This window comes from Macrosteles quadrilineatus, unplaced genomic scaffold (genome assembly GCF_028750875.1).
Source record: "Macrosteles quadrilineatus isolate MER2022 unplaced genomic scaffold, UCM_ALF_1.0 Scaffold_1__1_contigs__length_201487025, whole genome shotgun sequence".
NCBI lineage: Eukaryota > Metazoa > Arthropoda > Insecta > Hemiptera > Cicadellidae > Macrosteles > Macrosteles quadrilineatus.
This window is the reverse complement of record NW_026542594.1, coordinates 144,175,583-144,193,392: the sequence shown is the minus strand read 5'-3', so window position 1 is coordinate 144,193,392 and position 17,810 is coordinate 144,175,583. Positions and strand designations below refer to the sequence as shown.

At 36.9% G+C, this 17,810-nt stretch overlaps 1 protein-coding gene across 2 annotated transcripts in view; it reads left to right on the top strand.

Moving 5' to 3' along the window:
• The window catches only part of LOC128986249 (leukotriene A-4 hydrolase-like), an 82,845-nt gene that overhangs the window by 13,977 nt on the left and 51,058 nt on the right, over positions 1 to 17,810 (top strand). Inside the window, exon 3 of one of the 2 annotated variants that reach the window (XM_054406518.1) lies at positions 12,686 to 12,822. In XM_054406518.1, coding sequence (XP_054262493.1) covers positions 12,686 to 12,822 — 137 coding nt within the window. Of the gene's footprint in view, positions 1 to 12,685; positions 12,823 to 17,810 lie in introns of those variants that run through there. The other variant, XM_054406509.1, reaches the window with a different exon arrangement.

Sequence of the window (17,810 nt, the reverse complement as noted above, 5' to 3'; positions counted from 1 at the left end):
GGAAGGTGAATTTTCAATGGCGGTTTGTGTTTGCCTGTAAAGTTACGTTAACACTTTCTTGTTCAAAAACTGATTTTATTTACACCACGCGCGGCAAATATATCCCTGCGGGATATAGGCTAGGCTTAACGATTGATGAAAATAATTTAGTCCGGACAAACACCACGGATTGAATTTAATTTGCACGATCGATTTTTGATAGCTCAACTAATTCACGTCGGAAGGGTAGAAGGAAACAAGAACGACTGTGACTCAGAACCTGACCATGGCTGCTGCCCGATTTACCCCCACTCCTCGTAGTGCATTGTGGGTGCTTGCCTATTGTCTCAATCAGCTGACTATCTGTTTCGTATTGCCTCATATTGATTTATTATAAGAACGCGTAAATCGGTACAGTTCGCTTTCATAGCCTCTTCTAATACAAAGCCGCAGCAAGACTAAAGTGGCAACGCCACAGTCCGGGCCTACCGAGACATCTAGAACTAATTCACATGGAGTGTCTGTGCAATGCTAATCTTTACACGTTTGTTATTACTGTTGTTTATTTATTTATCATTCCAACAGTAATATACCAATTCACATTTCAATACATTGACATATAGACTGCGAGTCCCATGCCTCACTTTAAGTTTAAGTTTCCTAAAATGATTCACTCGCTTAGCTTAGTCAAGAGGTGTTAGGTTAATGAGACATAAGACTGCTTAAGGGTGTTACTCAACGTGTAATGAACAAAAAATTTAAATTTAGAAAAACAACAAAAGTAACAAAGTTACAACAGCAAAAGAAAACTTAGAAAAGGCAAAAAACAACAATAATAAGATAAATTAATTTACAACGTTAAATTTACAAGAAAAGAAAATCAATTGAAAATATAAAAGAATTAGTTACTGACAAATTATATGACTTTTATGTTTGACAAAGTGTTAGTTAGATATTTTATTCTTTCTACATACTGTCTATTGTCCCAGAAGCACACACACCGATACACGCACTCCCAAACTCCCGATCTTCTTTCTCCGGTGGCCCGTGGTGATCTCCCCGATGTTTTCCTTCAGATCCTCCAGCTCCAAGACTCGTCACCCCTCCATCTTCTTCATTAGCCCTTCTCATTGGCTGATTACCGATAGGGTGTGTGGCTTATAGGTTAACGGTGTTTCTTGGAAGTCAGCCCTACCGGTCATCGCCTAGCTCACATCAGCTGGGAAAGGAATTTGTAAATCGATGCTCATGCTACTGTTCAACTCTGTTCACACCAACTGGTCGACTAAGTGTAATGTGGACAGAGTGTCTGCATAGATGAGCACCGTGGGTACGGGGTTAATCCCCTTTCTTACACCCCCCTGGTTAAAACGTCAACCTACCACCGGTTGACAATAAAAAAGAAAAAAAAACAACTTAAGGAGATACGCGGAAACATCAATCGCGAAGGTGGGAATCGAACGGATATCTTGATGTGCGTTCCGACTCTTCTTCCCCCCTTCCTGCGACGCGACGCGATCTTGAGGATCGGCGCATTTTCTTGTTTCGCGACCCTTCCAGCGACGCGGTAGAATGGGCTGGTGGTGTATAGCTCATAGTCGCTCACGTCTTCTTTCGCCCCATCGAGTCTCCTTAAGTTAATTGATTGTTTCATTAATTTTGAACTATTTATATATTAGCTGTTTGTTAAGATGTTTTTATTTTTTAAATTTATTATTATAAATTATTTTTTGATGTTGAGATTATTAATGGTTTATTCTGGGTAACACTTTGTTACATTAATAGTCTTTTTGAGGGGTTTGAGGTTTTGTGATTAGTTTAATTTTAATATTGAGTATGTGGATGAAATATGCTGAAATAATGAGTAAGATTGTTAATATTATTATCCAGACTAATAAAATGTTTGATGAGATTTAGGGATCGATTGGGTTATTTTAGTGGAACGACAGAATGATATGGAGTCACGATTTATGAGACTTCATTAAATTATTCCGGTCACGATATGCGTTGGAATTTCCGCGCCAGCTGATAGAGTAGGTTGCCATATGAGAAGGATAGCGGCGAGCACAGCTGGGACGGTGAAATGGGCAGCATCACGGCGTCGGGGTTGAATGGACGGCGAGTGCTGACTATGCGATGACGATGAAGTCATGTCGTGTTGCGGTGACCTTGTACTTGCTGTTGGCTTCAGGGACTCTTTTACTGCTGAAACTTACTTAACAGTGGAGTTAGTACATGTTTTAATAGATTTATTCACAAATGTTGGTACTTGGTAACATACAATTTTAATTGATTCATATGCTTTCCCTACTAACACTATTTATCTACTTATTGTAATGAATATTTAGTTGTTTGAAATTTATGTTACATGGAACTTAAAATATGACACTTGAATGATACCTGATGTTGTTAGACACATAAATACTATGTTCAAAATGGTATACACAATTACTTTATGACGACACTTTGTTATAGGAGTTTTGAACATAAATGTTTTATTTTAATTATTTATGAATTCTTGCGTGAAAGTCCTTTCTTTCCTTAATAATCTAGAGAGTTGTAAAGAAAATTTTTTGAGTGAATAATTAAGGGTGATCAATCCTTAATTACTTCTCGTTGAGTGGAGTTTGTCCTTGGGCTGTACACCAAACCAACTTGTATGTCACTGAATGTCACTAATTATCATTCATCTTACGCGCACTAGTAAAATCACTAAGTGTCCAACGTGTAAGTAAGTTGCTCGTTACAAGAACTGAAAATACAGTCACAATGGTATACTTGATTGCGATTGTCTGTGTGTGTCTGCATGGCCACGCGATATCTTTGTATTAAAAGTCGACTTAACACTTGAGTTTTGTGTAGCTACACATTATTTACATAATATTTACACGAGTTTGCGGGAGTGCGTGTGCTTTGGGAATAGACGTACTAATTGTTTCTTAGAATACACATTGCTTCCGTATGACTAACTAAACCTAAGTGAATACTAGGTAAGGTCAAAGCATATGAATCATATATGTATTGTGGTTAATCATTTTGTGTAGCAATAAATCAAAATCAGTTAAATAGCTAACTTGTGAAATATATTTAAGAATTATTGTATGTTACCAAAATTATCTTATAAAATAAACATAGTATCTATTGACCTAACGTAACTAAATATTTTTATTTTACAAGTCTTGTTTGAAAAACTTTCATTCGGGAGACATGAATTACTTCTTTGACAAGTTTTCCATTTTTTAAGATTTCCACTAGATAAGAGACTGGTGTAACTTGTTTTAATACAGTATAAGGACCTTTGTAGCGGTAAGAAAATTTTGTTTGATTTTCCCTCAAATTTTTAGGGTACCATATGAGAACTTGGTCTCCTGGGTGTAAGATTAAGTCTCTCCTATTCCTATCGTAATACATTTTTTGTTTCTTTTGTTCACTAGCTATGATAGAAGGTATTGTGTCCCTGATTTCATTTACAATTCTTAAGTTTTCTAACAGATCTTTTTCTACATTTGGATTTACAAACAAAGTATCACTTGGAAAACTTGGCTCAAAGCCTAAAAATAAGTACGAAGGTTTGTACTTGGTTGTCTGGTGTTTACTGTTATTGTAAGCAAAAAGTACATAGTCAATGTATTGTGACCATGCGTTTGGTTTTTCAGCTACATAATGAGAAATCATATTTATCAACGTGTTATTAAAGTTTTCTACTTGTCCATTTACTTGTGGTGTGAAAGCACTACTTAGAATTTGGCATGTACCTATTGCTGTGGTTAAGTCACGAATCAAATTGTTGTTAAATTCAGTACCTCTATCAGATTGTATAATAGAAGGTGTTCCATAAGTACAAATAAGTTTTAAGAGACATTTTACGATTGATTTACCATCTGCAACTACAAGTGGGAAAGCAAATGCAAATCGACTACAGGCATCAGTTACTGTTAAAATGTATTTATATCTATTGCTAGGATTTAATGGACCAATTATGTCAAGTTGGATTCGTTCAAATATTTTGTTAGTGGGAGGGATAGGATTAAGGAAGCCATACTTCTTCTTCGGAGAGTTCTTTCTTTTCTGACAACTTTCGCAGGTTTTCACGTAGTTTTCGACATCTGTTGACATACCAATCCAATGATATCTTTCTTTGATTTTTCCGAGAGTCTTGAATGTACTTAGATGTCCTCCTGATAACGGTGAATTGTGGTACTCCTGAAGGATGTTGTTGACGAGTTTTCGTGGTATTGCTATAACATGTCTGTGAGGATCAGAATCGTTGTACATTCGGTAGAGTACACCATTCTCTGTCTTGTAATACGTGGCCATTTTCCTGTACTTTTGTTCCACAAGATCAGGATTTTCCAAAGCAAGTAAGATGCATTTTAGGTCATCGTCCTGAGCTTGCAATTTCTTCAAGTCCACGAGATGAAGGGCATTTACTGAAGTAAGGTTGAAAGTGAAATCCTCTTCTATAGTCTTGTCAACCGGATTTCTGCTTAAGAAGTCAGGCAAGACTAAGGATTTACCTGCCTTGTGAGTAATTTCCAGGTCGTAGTCACATATTAAATTCGAGAGTCTGGTGAGTCTAGATGAAGCTCCTTTAAATGATTTATAATATTGCAATGCAGAATGATCAGTGAAAACCTTTACTTTTCTTCCAAATAAAAATTCTCTCCATTTTACCAATGCATAGACTAAGGATAAGAATTCTTTTTCTGAAACGCTGTAGTTAACTTCATTTGGTTTTAGTTTTCTACTTAAATACTGAATAGGATGTTCTGTAGATGTTTCTGGATCATACTGGGTCATTACTGCTCCTATAGCATAATTTGATGCGTCTGTGTACACTCTGGTCTCTCTGTGTTCTACGAAGTGGCTGAGAAGTGGCGGTGAGGTGAGAATCGTCTTGAGTTCCTGGAATGAAGTCTCACAGTCGTTTGTCCATTGAAACTTCTTCGTTGCGTTGAATTCCTTTATGAGTGTTGTTAAGGGCATGGATATTTTTGCAAAGTTTTTAACAAATCTACGGAAGTAATTTGCAGCTCCAAGAAACGATCTTACTTGTTTAATGGTAGTTGGGGTTTTAAATTTAATTATGGATTCTATATTTGTTTTTAATGGCAAACAGCCTTTAGAACTTACTTCATGTCCAAGTATGTTTATTTTATCGTACATGAATTGACACTTTTTTGAGTTTAGCTTTAGGTTAACATTGTTTAGCTCTTGTAAAATAATTTCTATGTTTTCCAACTGTTCGTCAAATGTTTTTCCTAACACGGTGATGTCATCAATGAATGGTATGCATCTGCTATACAAATGTTTTGATAAAATTCTAGTTATGGCTCTTTGGAAAGCTACTGTAGCAATGGATAGCCCTTGTGGCATTCTTCTAAACTGATACTTTCCCGTTTGTGTGATAACGGTTAAATATTTTCTGTCTTCTGGGGCTATCTCTAACTGAAAGAAAGCGTTTTTCAAATCTAAGTGGGTGAAATAAGTCATTTCAGATAAACAAGACAAGACCAAATCTACTGAGACTATGGGGAAATTTTGTTGTTCTAAACATTTGTTAACTGATCTCAAATCAGATATTACACGCGATGAGCTGTCAGAGTTGGTTATTACGAACATTGGGCTGGCGAACTCTGTGTATTCGGGCGATTCTTCGAGTATACCTGCCTTTGTTAGTTTTTCGATTTCTTCTTGAAGGATTTTGCGTTCTTTTAAGCTTTGCCTATAAGGAGGATGATATACTGGTTTAGCATCTGATTTTAGGTTAAGTTTAACTGGTGGTAGTTTAGCTGGACCTAAATCTTCTGTCTTGTTAGTAAACATGTGGCTAAATTTAGATAATATTTCTGCTAACTTATTATGCTGATTGACTGTCAATTTTGGATTTATGTCAAGTGGGTTGCCATTTCTGTCAAGTGCAATTGTTTTAGAAGGATGAAGTGGTTTTATTTTAGGTGGATGTGTGCATGTTCTTGTTTTTACTTCGGCATTTGGTTTTAAATAACCTAATATTACGTTTTGTTTTAACCATTTTGGAGATTTACTTGCATTGTAAGCGTAAATAAACTTTTGTGAATTTTCGTTTTCTGATGAGATATAAAAGTGGAGGTTCTTTTTGTCTCGGAAATTTAAATCTATATCAAGTTCATATTGATGATGTTCTGGCAAGATTTCCATTAATTTGTAGTGTTGTTGGGGAGCAATAACTGTGTCCGTAGAAACTTTAATTTCAATCATGTCATTACTAGACTCCGCTATAGTTGTTAGAACAAACGGTTTTAAATTAAGTAACCAAGATTTGTCCATTGTGATGCAATGAACTTTATCTTTATTCGTTAGTCTGATTTCCTGTTTCTTAAAATCCAATTCCATGCAGTTTTGGAATAAAAACCAATTTCCCAAGATTACGTCAGTTGCCAAATCTTCAATTACGTAAAAGTCGGTTGGATAAACACAGCCATTAATTGTTATTGGTAGTAAAAGTTTTCCTAATACTTTGACTGGTTGGTCGTTAGCAGCTACAATTAAGGGTAAGTTATCTGTTTGAAAGGATAGGTTATTTACAATTGATGATTTTATCAGGCAATAGTTGCAACCAGTATCTAAGGTAGCTGAATAAGTCTGTCCATTTTCTGGTATATCAATATTTAGTGTCAATGTAGGGAATGTTTTTGTTTGCTTGACATTAAAAATTAAGTCATAAATATCCGATAGTGTGCATTTAGATTGTCTTTTATCACATTTAATTAGGGTTCTCAAATTTAGGTGTTTAGAACTTTGTTGGAAAACTTCTTTGTCGATTTGATTCTGGAGGGTTGTTGCTTCGCTAGCAGTTAAACAAACTCCTGCAGTTGATGAATCCACGTGTCTATCCGTAGAGGTTCCTGGAAGTGATGTACTCGTACTGAAGCTGTTGTTGTCATCCGACGTTGAAGGTCGTGAAGAGTTAACAGATGTACGTGCCATATCTTGAGTCTTGGGCTGATCAGCTGTGCGGTGCTGTGACGTCAGTTGCTGAGACGGTGTTCCCATGCAACAGCGAGTCGACGCTTGTGACGTGGGCGTTTGTTGTGGTGCGTTATCCTCTCCATCAGCTGGCTGCAAGGTCGTCTTAGGTTCAGCCGTAGTTGTAGGAATGATGTTGGTCTGGTTCTCTAGTTGTGTGTGTTGAATATTTCTTGATGTTATTGTGGTTCTTGGAGGAAGTGATTTAGTTATTGGGGTTACTTTAACTTTATGTTTTACACGAAACGAATCCTCAATTGTTGGAAAGTTGTATTGGTATTGAGGGCTTAATGGTGAAAATATATTACATTTTGAATTATTGGATGCTTCTAAGATTGATGATTTGTTGAAATGTGGTAAACGTTTAGTTGTGTTCCAGAAATATCTCGTTTGTATTTGTTTATCTTGGGAAGCCAAATATCTATTTTGTGGTAGTTGACTTCCCTGCTTTAGAAGTTTTTTGGAAACTGTTCCCTTTTAGCAGGACGCCTAAAGCACTGGTCAATGGTGTGGTTATTTCTTTTGCAATATGCACAAAATTTGGAAGGTGTATTTGAGTATTTTGGATTCCTACGGTTAGCTCTAGCATTGTACCAACAATTTTCTGTGGCGTGATTGTTTATGTTACATATGTGACAAAAGAGTGGAGTGTTTTGTGATTGGTGAGGTGATCTATAATCTAGTCTGGTTCTTGGGATATGTTGTCTGTTGGAGTGATGTGAATTGTGAGGTGAAGAGCTTCTCGATAAATTTTGTGAGTTTCGAGAAGTGCTTCTGGGCCTATATTTTTCAGCTGACCTGTCATATCTGGGATGAGGGGAAATGTCTCTTCTTTGTGTGGATCTTGAACGATGATAAGTTTCTTTGTGTGGGTTGTCCCTAGGGTAGTTTGTTTCATCAGGTTTGACCTTGAGGCTTAATAATGTATCTTTTATGTCCCTAAGTTCTAATTTTAAGTTGTCTAATTCGTCAGTTTCATACGTTACCGATTTTGGTTTAGGTTTTATTAGGGTAACGCGTTCAGCTGAGGTTTGGTATTTTCTCTGATTTTTATTCCTAATAGCTCTTTGAGATTCAATTTTTAGCAGATTTTCGTTTAGCTGTTTAAGTGAGTTGTTTTCCATTCTCACTAGGTCATTACAAATCTCCGGTTTTATTCCCTGAATTACGAATTTTATTATTTTTGCATCATTCATATTGGGATCTATTCTGTGGGAAAGGTGAATGATTTCGTATAGGAATTGCATTGGAGATTCATTTTCTCCTTGTGTTCGATTTTCAAGGACCGTCTGTAAGTCATCAATTAATGCAACTGGGCTGAATGCTTTAATAAATTCAGACTCTAGGTTTGCCCAACTAGTTTCATTGTTTTCATGTTTGTAGAGTGCAAACCATTTATACGGGGTAGACGTTAAGTGTGTGGGGAAAAGTTCAATTTTAGTTTTTTCGGACCAATGGTTGCACCTTGATGCAATATTGAATTTTTGAATAAATTCATGTACATCTTCTGAAGGAAGACCTGAGTATGTGCCTGCTTTTATTAGGGGAAGTTTCTCTTTTGACTCATCAGCCATGTTTTTGTTGGTTATATATGATTTAGGGTGAGATGCTATTTGTGTTGATGTGTTAGGGGTTTCTGGTTGGTTGTGATTTTGATGGGTTTCTTGATTTAAGTTTAACGAATTAAAGCTATGTAACAATTGTTCGTGTTCTATTATTGACCTGTTTTCATAAAGGTTTTGTGAATGTTCAGGTTTAGGTTGTGTTAGGTCGTCAGAAGTGTTTATAGTATCATATGTTGGTTCTTGAAGGATTTTCTTGAATTTTAGCAAATCTCTAAACTGTTCTTTTGTTTTGTCTTCTAGTTTGTTGTTAAAGAACAAGTCTGTTAATGCCTCAGCAAAACTTGGATGTCTAAATGCAGTCTTGAAAACATCTTTGGTGAAAGCTAATTTTGTTCTTAGGTTGGCTAGGGTTTCGGTTTCAGGGATGGGTGGGAGTTGTATTTTATATTGACAAGCTAGTTGTAAAGCCTCAGTTTTGTTTAAGCTATATATGTCAATGTTAACAATTTCAAAATCTAGATCCATAAATTATCTTTTAAGTTTTAGTAATGTGACAAACCTACATACGCTATTGTTACATTTGGGGGTTTTATTAAGGTTATGGGCCTAACTAAGATACGTGTTTTTATTTGATTTTGTGGCCTATATTGTTTTGTTCATAGTCTTTAAGTTTTATCTTAAACTAACACCCTATACATTTAACGATTCGTGAGTCTGATATTAACTTAAGTGACTATAATTGACTATAAATAAACTAAAATAATTCACAAGTCATATAATTTGTTTCAAGATAATTTATTGAAATAAATGTAGGATCGTTACTGTTTAGTTAAAATGCAAAGACAGCCTTCGCCGTGCGGCTGCCTCCACCATGCGAGTCCCATGCCTCACTTTAAGTTTAAGTTTCCTAAAATGATTCACTCGCTTAGCTTAGTCAAGAGGTGTTAGGTTAATGAGACATAAGACTGCTTAAGGGTGTTACTCAACGTGTAATGAACAAAAAATTTAAATTTAGAAAAACAACAAAAGTAACAAAGTTACAACAGCAAAAGAAAACTTAGAAAAGGCAAAAAACAACAATAATAAGATAAATTAATTTACAACGTTAAATTTACAAGAAAAGAAAATCAATTGAAAATATAAAAGAATTAGTTACTGACAAATTATATGACTTTTATATTTGACAAAGTGTTAGTTAGATATTTTATTCTTTCTACATACTGTCTATTGTCCCAGAAGCACACACACCGATACACGCACTCCCAAACTCCCGATCTTCTTTCTCCGGTGGCCCGTGGTGATCTCTTCGATGTTTTCCTTCAGATCCTCCAGCTCCAAGACTCGTCACCCCTCCATCTTCTTCATTAGCCCTTCTCATTGGCTGATTACCGATAGGGTGTGTGGCTTATAGGTTAACGGTGTTTCTTGGAAGTCAGCCCTACCGGTCATCGCCTAGCTCACATCAGCTGGGAAAGGAATTTGTAAATCGATGCTCATGCTACTGTTCAACTCTGTTCACACCAACTGGTCGACTAAGTGTAATGTGAACAGAGTGTCTGCATAGATGAGCACCGTGGGTACGGGGTTAATCCCCTTTCTTACAAGACATATGTTTTTCATGAATAGAGTACAAATAGCCTACAGTGCACATCTCAAACCGTCAAAGACAGTTTAAAACTCAGTGCTTAAATCAAACAATTAATAAATTATCCTATTTATCCTATAAAAGATGTTAACAAATAAATTATAATGCTATGCTAATGAAATCAGGCAGACAGCAAGTCCTGGAATCTGGAGAATTCCCCTTCCGTTAGGAATGTTTTTAGCTGTTTCCCAAAACATTTAGTACGGTACCCAACTTAGAACTGCACTGCTTTACTTCTTTAGATTACATGTACATGGGTACAAAAATAGTGTCAAGTATAAAGTACTTTAAACTACCCTAGATATAAATACATTTTACAGTGGACTCCCTCTTAACCGGACTCCTCGGGTCCGAGGCCAGTCCGGATAACGGGTTTTACTGTTAAACCGACGTCCCCAAAAACTCGTTAAAACGGACTGTTTACTGTGATATTAAACTTAAATTTAGGAGAGCATTGTATTTAGACACGTGATCACTGGTCTCAAATCTTTCCCACGAGAACAGTCGTTTCAGTACTGCCCACTTCCTGCCAATCTAGTCCGGTTAAACCAATGTGCTGATAAAAATTGTCCGGTTAAAGAGATATCATTTCCGCCGAGTGTAGTCCGGTTAAACCGATGTCCGATTAAAAGGTGACCGCATTAGAGGGAGTCTACTGTAAGTATGAATATTTATTCAATGACTTTCTCCATTGTATAAGGCGCCTTTTAATGATTAAAAATCAATAGCTCCAGTATTGTTCATGTTTTTTTATATGTTTCAAACTAAAAATTTTCAGTAAATTATGGGCTTTAATTTGAGCTATATTAGCTATTCAAATCGGACAAGATTCTTTCTAAACTGTGAGCCTCCAAACAACGAAAAATAAAAAAAATATTTCAGGTTTTGTTTTTAATCAACGATACACAACTCCAGTTCTATTCCAGTTAGTTTATAGCATTTGGTATATTATTGTTTATTAAATTAGTGGCTTTCATTTGAGCCAATGATCATTTAAATCCGACAGGTCAACATGTATCATTTAAACTCCGAAGTCAATGCACAAGTCAGTAGTCAGTCTCCGGCGCTGCGTGGGTGATACCGGTACCCCACTTGTAGTGGGGAGAGCCTATTGAGGGCCGGCTCGTTTTCAGCGCTGTACTCTCATTGCACGGCGCGATCCAGTTAGGTTATATACATCGATGCTCACTGCTAACATAAGTGAAGCAAGTTGAGAAATGATGGGAAGATTTAAGAATAGCCTATCGTTGATTAAAATCATTGACTATAGAAACACGTCTTAAGTGATTCATTAGTTAATAATGTTTCCCTTAAAGAATTTGTTGTATCATTACAGGGATATAAATGGGCTGATTGACCACTTACACCAAGTCCTTTTTAGGCATGTTAGGATGGGAGGTCGTTCTTTATGTTGATTCGAGGCTGTATAAGGTGTTTTGAAGTTAGGTAAGATTATGAAGGTAAATTTTTGATTAAAATGAACCGAGTTGTTAGTTTATGTTATCTCCAGACATTTTTTGTCTAATTAAAACATTGGGAAAAACACTGCAAAATAATATTTCAAAAATGTAAGCATGATGATTTCACGGCAACGGTTGTGATCATTACTTGCTATCGCTAAAACGTCCGAATTACAGTTAGTAATTTTGTAAGCGTCTCATACGATCGCAGAAAAATTTGTGAAAGTCTGTCGTAATAACAGCAACATACTTGATTTTTTACGATTTCGGCGAAACTCGTGATGATTTACCGTGATCGCGGAAACGGCTGGTGATAATTTCTTGCGAGCATATTTCCCCCACAATTGATTTTCAATTTCCAAATATGCAAAAGGAGAAAATCTGTCAGATTTTTCGGCTGCTATTCAAACATTAAATTTCCTGATTCTTTAAAAAATTTCCAGATTTTTATAATATCAAAATTACGTACAATTATTGGTTACCAGGTCGGCTGGACACCCTGAGTAAACAAACCACAGCGCACCTAGTGGCAAGGCGTAGAAGTAACGTTGAAAAGCCCTCTTTGCGCATGCACAGCAGATAAGGTCTGCAGGAGGATTTTCAAAAATCGCCCGAGAGGCGATTCCAAAAAATCCGACTGCTGTTTCGTTGTCACATTTGACAACATGGGGAGTGAATTTTAGTCCACCGTCTGAGTTAGTCCGTGTGTCTCTATGTGCGCCAGCCTTTAATTGGTAACAAGATAACACAATTAATCCTACTCATTCTGTAAGCCTTATCAACCCTGCATTCATATCATATTCAGTTTAAAAATATACAGCCGCAAGTATATCGTTGTCTAAATTAATTTACTGAGGCATTTTAAAATAATAAATCTATTATAATTTAATTATCTTGTTATAAATGTGTGTATGAATGAAGTACTATTCTAATATTTTCCACAGTTTTGAATTTGATTACAGGTAGGCCTTCTCAATTTGATAAATAAGACGGTTTATTCTTTGTATAACATTTATCTTGTTTCTTAGGATCTTGACAGCAGCAATCTTCACATTACAGAGATAACTGATGATGCAACTGGCACTCCACTTGAGTACAATGTTACTGAGCCTATACAAATATTTGGAAGCAAATTGAGCATCAATCTCCCAAATAATCAAAATGAGTAAGTTCATCAAAATAAATATAATTTTAAAAAGTTAAGTTTTTGAGTTTCTTACATCTGTTGGGGATAAAGTGGGCCTGGTATGGGTACCCCCACGTTTATTAAAAATTTTATATTTCTTTTTTGTAGATTCATTACTAAAAAGATTGATTATTACTATTATTACTATTAACTAGGAAACCCATGCAGCTTAGGCCTATTAACTAGACACATATACAGTGAGCCTGGTACCACTATAAATGGTTGACACTCACACTCTCTGGCCATTCACTAGGCCCAAAGGTAATTTAATATTAAATCTGTGAGTATATCCAATGTAACTACAAAATGTGCACATACTTCAGCAGGTATCCCATTTAGAAACAAACTGTGACTGTAAGTCTAGAACACTTTAAGGTAAAATCTTGTGTCTTTATCATTGGACTTTAAATAAATGGTCATGGCTGAGAGACAGCTGGTCTTAGTCAGTAACAGATCATTTCACTTCATTCTACACCCACTCTTCATTCTTATTCAGCTAAAAATACATACCAAAGTGTATGTCACATAATTACAGAATTTATTTTAATTTATAGGATACAGTTTTTTCCTCAGTAAATAGGACGATTATTAAACTTAGGGCCAATGTTTATACAGTATGGTATAATCATGCAACATTTAATAAGCACTCTCTAGAGTATTTATACATAAGATTTTGTTGAGGTTATAGAAAAGGCTGAAATGTCAACTAAGTTGACAGTAGATGTCTCTGGTTGATGGCATCTAGTTGTTTGCTCTTGAGGAAGCGAACACACAAGGTCTTTGTATATTACAGTCTTGTTAATGGTCTGGTGAATATCATCCTCCCGTATGTCCAATTAGACTGTAGTAAAATTTAATTGGTTGGTAAGATAAATGGCTGGCACGTAAATATCTACCCATTTCAAAAACCTGCAACATGAAAGGAACCAACCTAAATTCTGCTATCTAAACTGGTACAAACACTACATTTTGGCTGATTGATTTATTTGACATGCATTACAAAAACAAATTTTTAATCTCAGATCCAACGTGTATTAGGTGGCATGCTAGTCTTCTGTAAGGAGTGACCTTTGTTTGCACTGGTTGGTGAGGAGACAGATCCCAGACCAGTCATCCACTGTGTGACTGTAGGGCTGAAGGCTCAAACTCAGACCAATGAGTCATATAGTAAACCAAAACCAATGCCTTTTATGGGCATTACCTGGTTGCAGTACCAACTTGGATTAGAGTGCTACATTTGGCTTAGTAAAGACAGGACCGATGCTTCTAAACAACATACAGTTGGAGTTTGTATTAGGAATTTTAAGGGAAGAATTTACACTTCCACGTGGCTACAGTATTTTATTGTAATCATTATTTATTATTTATTTCTTATTATTGATTGAAATAGAGCTTTGAGCTTTTTTTTGAGCAAAGATTTTTCATGTAATGAATTTGATGTAGGCTAATGCCATATTTTAGGTTAATTTGTCACAAACCTTTTCAAAATTAAATTATATGTTATAATGTAGAGTTATCTAATTTAAAGTAGGCATCATAAAAAACTAAACAGAAATTAAATGTCACCTAGTCTTTTTCAAAATACAATATTTTATTTAATTAACGGTGTCCTATTTAACAATAACAAGAAACAAATCAATAAGGGATGTGCGATGCATCGAAAATGCATTGATATATGGATACTGACTTAATAACGTATATGGATACTGTTTCAATAACGTATATAGATACTGATTCAATAACGTATATGGATACTGATTTAATAACGTATATTGATACTGATTCAATAACGTATATGGATACTGATTCAATAACGTATATGGATACGATTCAATAACGTATATGGATAATGATTCAATAACGTATACGGATACGATTCAATAACGTATATGGATACTGATTCAATAACGTATATGGATACGATTCAATAACGTATATTATGGATACTGATTCAATTATGTATATGGATACTGATTCAGTAACCTATATGGATACTGACTCAATAATGTATATGGTTAATGATTCAATAACGTATATGGATACTGATTCAATAATGTATATGGATACTGACTCAATAACGTATATGGATACTGAGTTAATAACTAATATGGATACTGATTCAATAAGGTGGATACTGATTCAAAAACGTATATGGATACTGATTCAATAACGTATATGGATATTGACTCAATAACGTATATGGATACTGATTTAATAACATATATGGATACTGATTCAATAACGTATAAGGATACAGATTTAATAACGTATAAGGATACAGATTTAATAACGTATAAGGTTACAGATTGAGTAACGTCATATATGATTTAAAATAAATATATTTTTTAAGTCATATATGTCATGTATGAATAGGCCTAATACAACACTTAAAAAAAATTTTCATTACACAAATGTCGTAAATTTAAATTTTAATTATTTTTACTTCACTCCATTGGCAAGTATGAACAGATAAATACCATGTTGCTTCAAATCAAGCTGCAGCGATTCAAATCAAAACTCTTTTGAATTAAATCGTCGCTTCGAATTGAATTTTTTTTGCTGCTTTGCACATCCCTCAAATCAACCTATTCCATGTATACTTAAATAGAATCCACAAGAGCTTACAATTTACACTTAAAATAGAAGAAGCAATTTTCTAGAAGTCACTATAACAAGAAGCAATGGTCAGTTGCATTTTAAAACCTACAGAAATCCAACTACCATAGATCAGACATTTCACTTAACCATAAAACTGCTAGGTACATTAGTTATGCTCACTGTTTTCTCTCCATCATACAGAGTCTGATTACAACTATGAAGTAAAAACTTTAAAACACATCATAGTGGCCAATGGTTACTATAGTTCGCTGATGAATAAACAACATCAGTTGACTACTTGTCCATAGAATGGGCTCACTGCTAGTTATTTATGAAGCTTCATGATTTTTAACTCATTCACTACTGAAAATAGTCAGCATTGTGGTTTCATAATGGTAGGAAATAGTATATTACGTTACTAGTCCTGAAAATAAGTGTTTGCCGGACGAGTGTATGGGATTACCATACGAGTCCGGTAAACACATTTTGGACGAGTGACGTACGATAGTTTACGCCATACTACTAAATCTGTACAAATCCTTATACATTACCACCAACTAAAAACCACTAGTCATAACCTCTAAGAGAGGTTATTTTTTTGTTTATAACTACTCATTGTCACCCAAATACAGTATAATCAGCTGATTGATGTCCGGTAAAACTCATTACAGTACAGTAGTACGCAATGAAACCCCATTTGATTAAGTTGGCGGCAAACAGCTGTTTTCTGGACTAAATTCTTGCGTTGGAAGTTCGTCAAAATAGTGTAGCGTGGCTTAAAATAAATGTTGTTATTAACATTGCATCACCTTAGACAAAACATTGTTTGGAGCTGTCCAGACTTTATTTTTTCACAGAAATTGTTTGTTATTTGCAAGGCTTAATACTTCATCCCCTCTCTCAGTCACTGGTTTCTTTATGATCAAGTGTAATGCATTAATAGTTTTTTTTTTACTTCCCGTGAAGTAATGAAAAGTGTGTTTATTTAAAGAGGTTCAGAATAAAATGTAATGGGTAGTATGGAGATCACAGAAGCATGTTGATAGTATAGCCAAGCTCGGGTCAATTTCAACCTATACTCTAGATTAGGGATGGACGGGTCCCGAAATTTCGGGAATTTTTCGGGAAAAAAATATTCCCGATTATCGGGACGGGATTACATTTGACTCGGGAATTTTTCGGGACGGGATTTGGTCCAATCATCGGCGATTTTTCAGCTTCGCGAGTGCCGATAACGCTATTATTGCGAGCGATAGGTCCGCGAACGCAGGAGAAAAGTCATACCGACGATCGCGCCGTGACCGCGGAGTCCTACCGACGATCGCGCCGTGACCGCGGAGTCCTACCGACGATCGCGCCGTGACCGCGGAGTCCTACCGACGATCGCGCCGTGACCGCGAGTCATACCGACGATCGCGCCGTGACCACGAGTCATGACGACAATCGCGCCGTGACCGCGAGTCATGACGACGATCGCGCCGTGACCACGAGTCATGACGACGATCGCGCTGTGACCGCGGAGTCATGCTGACGATCGAGCAGTGATCGCGAGTCATACCGACGATAATGCCGTGACCGCGAGTCATACCGACGATAACCCCGTGACCGCGGAGTCATACCGACGATCGCGCCGTGACCGCGAGTCATACCGACGATCGCACCGTGACCGCGAGTCATACCGATGATCGCGCCGTGACCGCGAGTCATACCGACGATCGCGCCGTGACCGCGAGTCATATTGACGATAACCCCGTGACCGCGGAGTCATACCGACGATCGCGCCGTGACCGCGGAGTCCTACCCGACGATCGTGCCGTGACCGCGAGTCATACCGACGATCATGCCGTGACCGCGAGTCATATTGACGATAACCCCGTGACCGCGGAGTCATACCGACGATCGAGCCGTGATCGCGAGTCCTACCCGACAATCGCGCCGTGACCGCGAGTCATGACGACGATCGCGCCGTGACCGCGAGTCATGACGACGATCACGCCGTGACCACGAGTCATGACGACGATCGCGCCGTGACCGCGGAGTCCTACCCGACGATCGCGCCGTGACCGCGGAGTCCTACCCGACGATCGCGCCGTGACCGCGAGTCACAAGTTACTATAGGTACCTGTAAATTGTTACCCATTTTTTGGTTTTTATAGATCAGACTGGGACGGGTGGCGTCGTCCTGTAATCCAGCTACTGGGAGGTCACGAATTGTGGATATTTATAGGGATGCACTGTGGATGCGATGCTCCCTGGTGTGGATTAACGTCCGCACTAGTGAGTACTACGACTATCCGCAGTATTATCCTGATAATTAGACCAATTCGTAAATTACAAGGAAAAATGTGGTTCGGATTCCACTATAAACT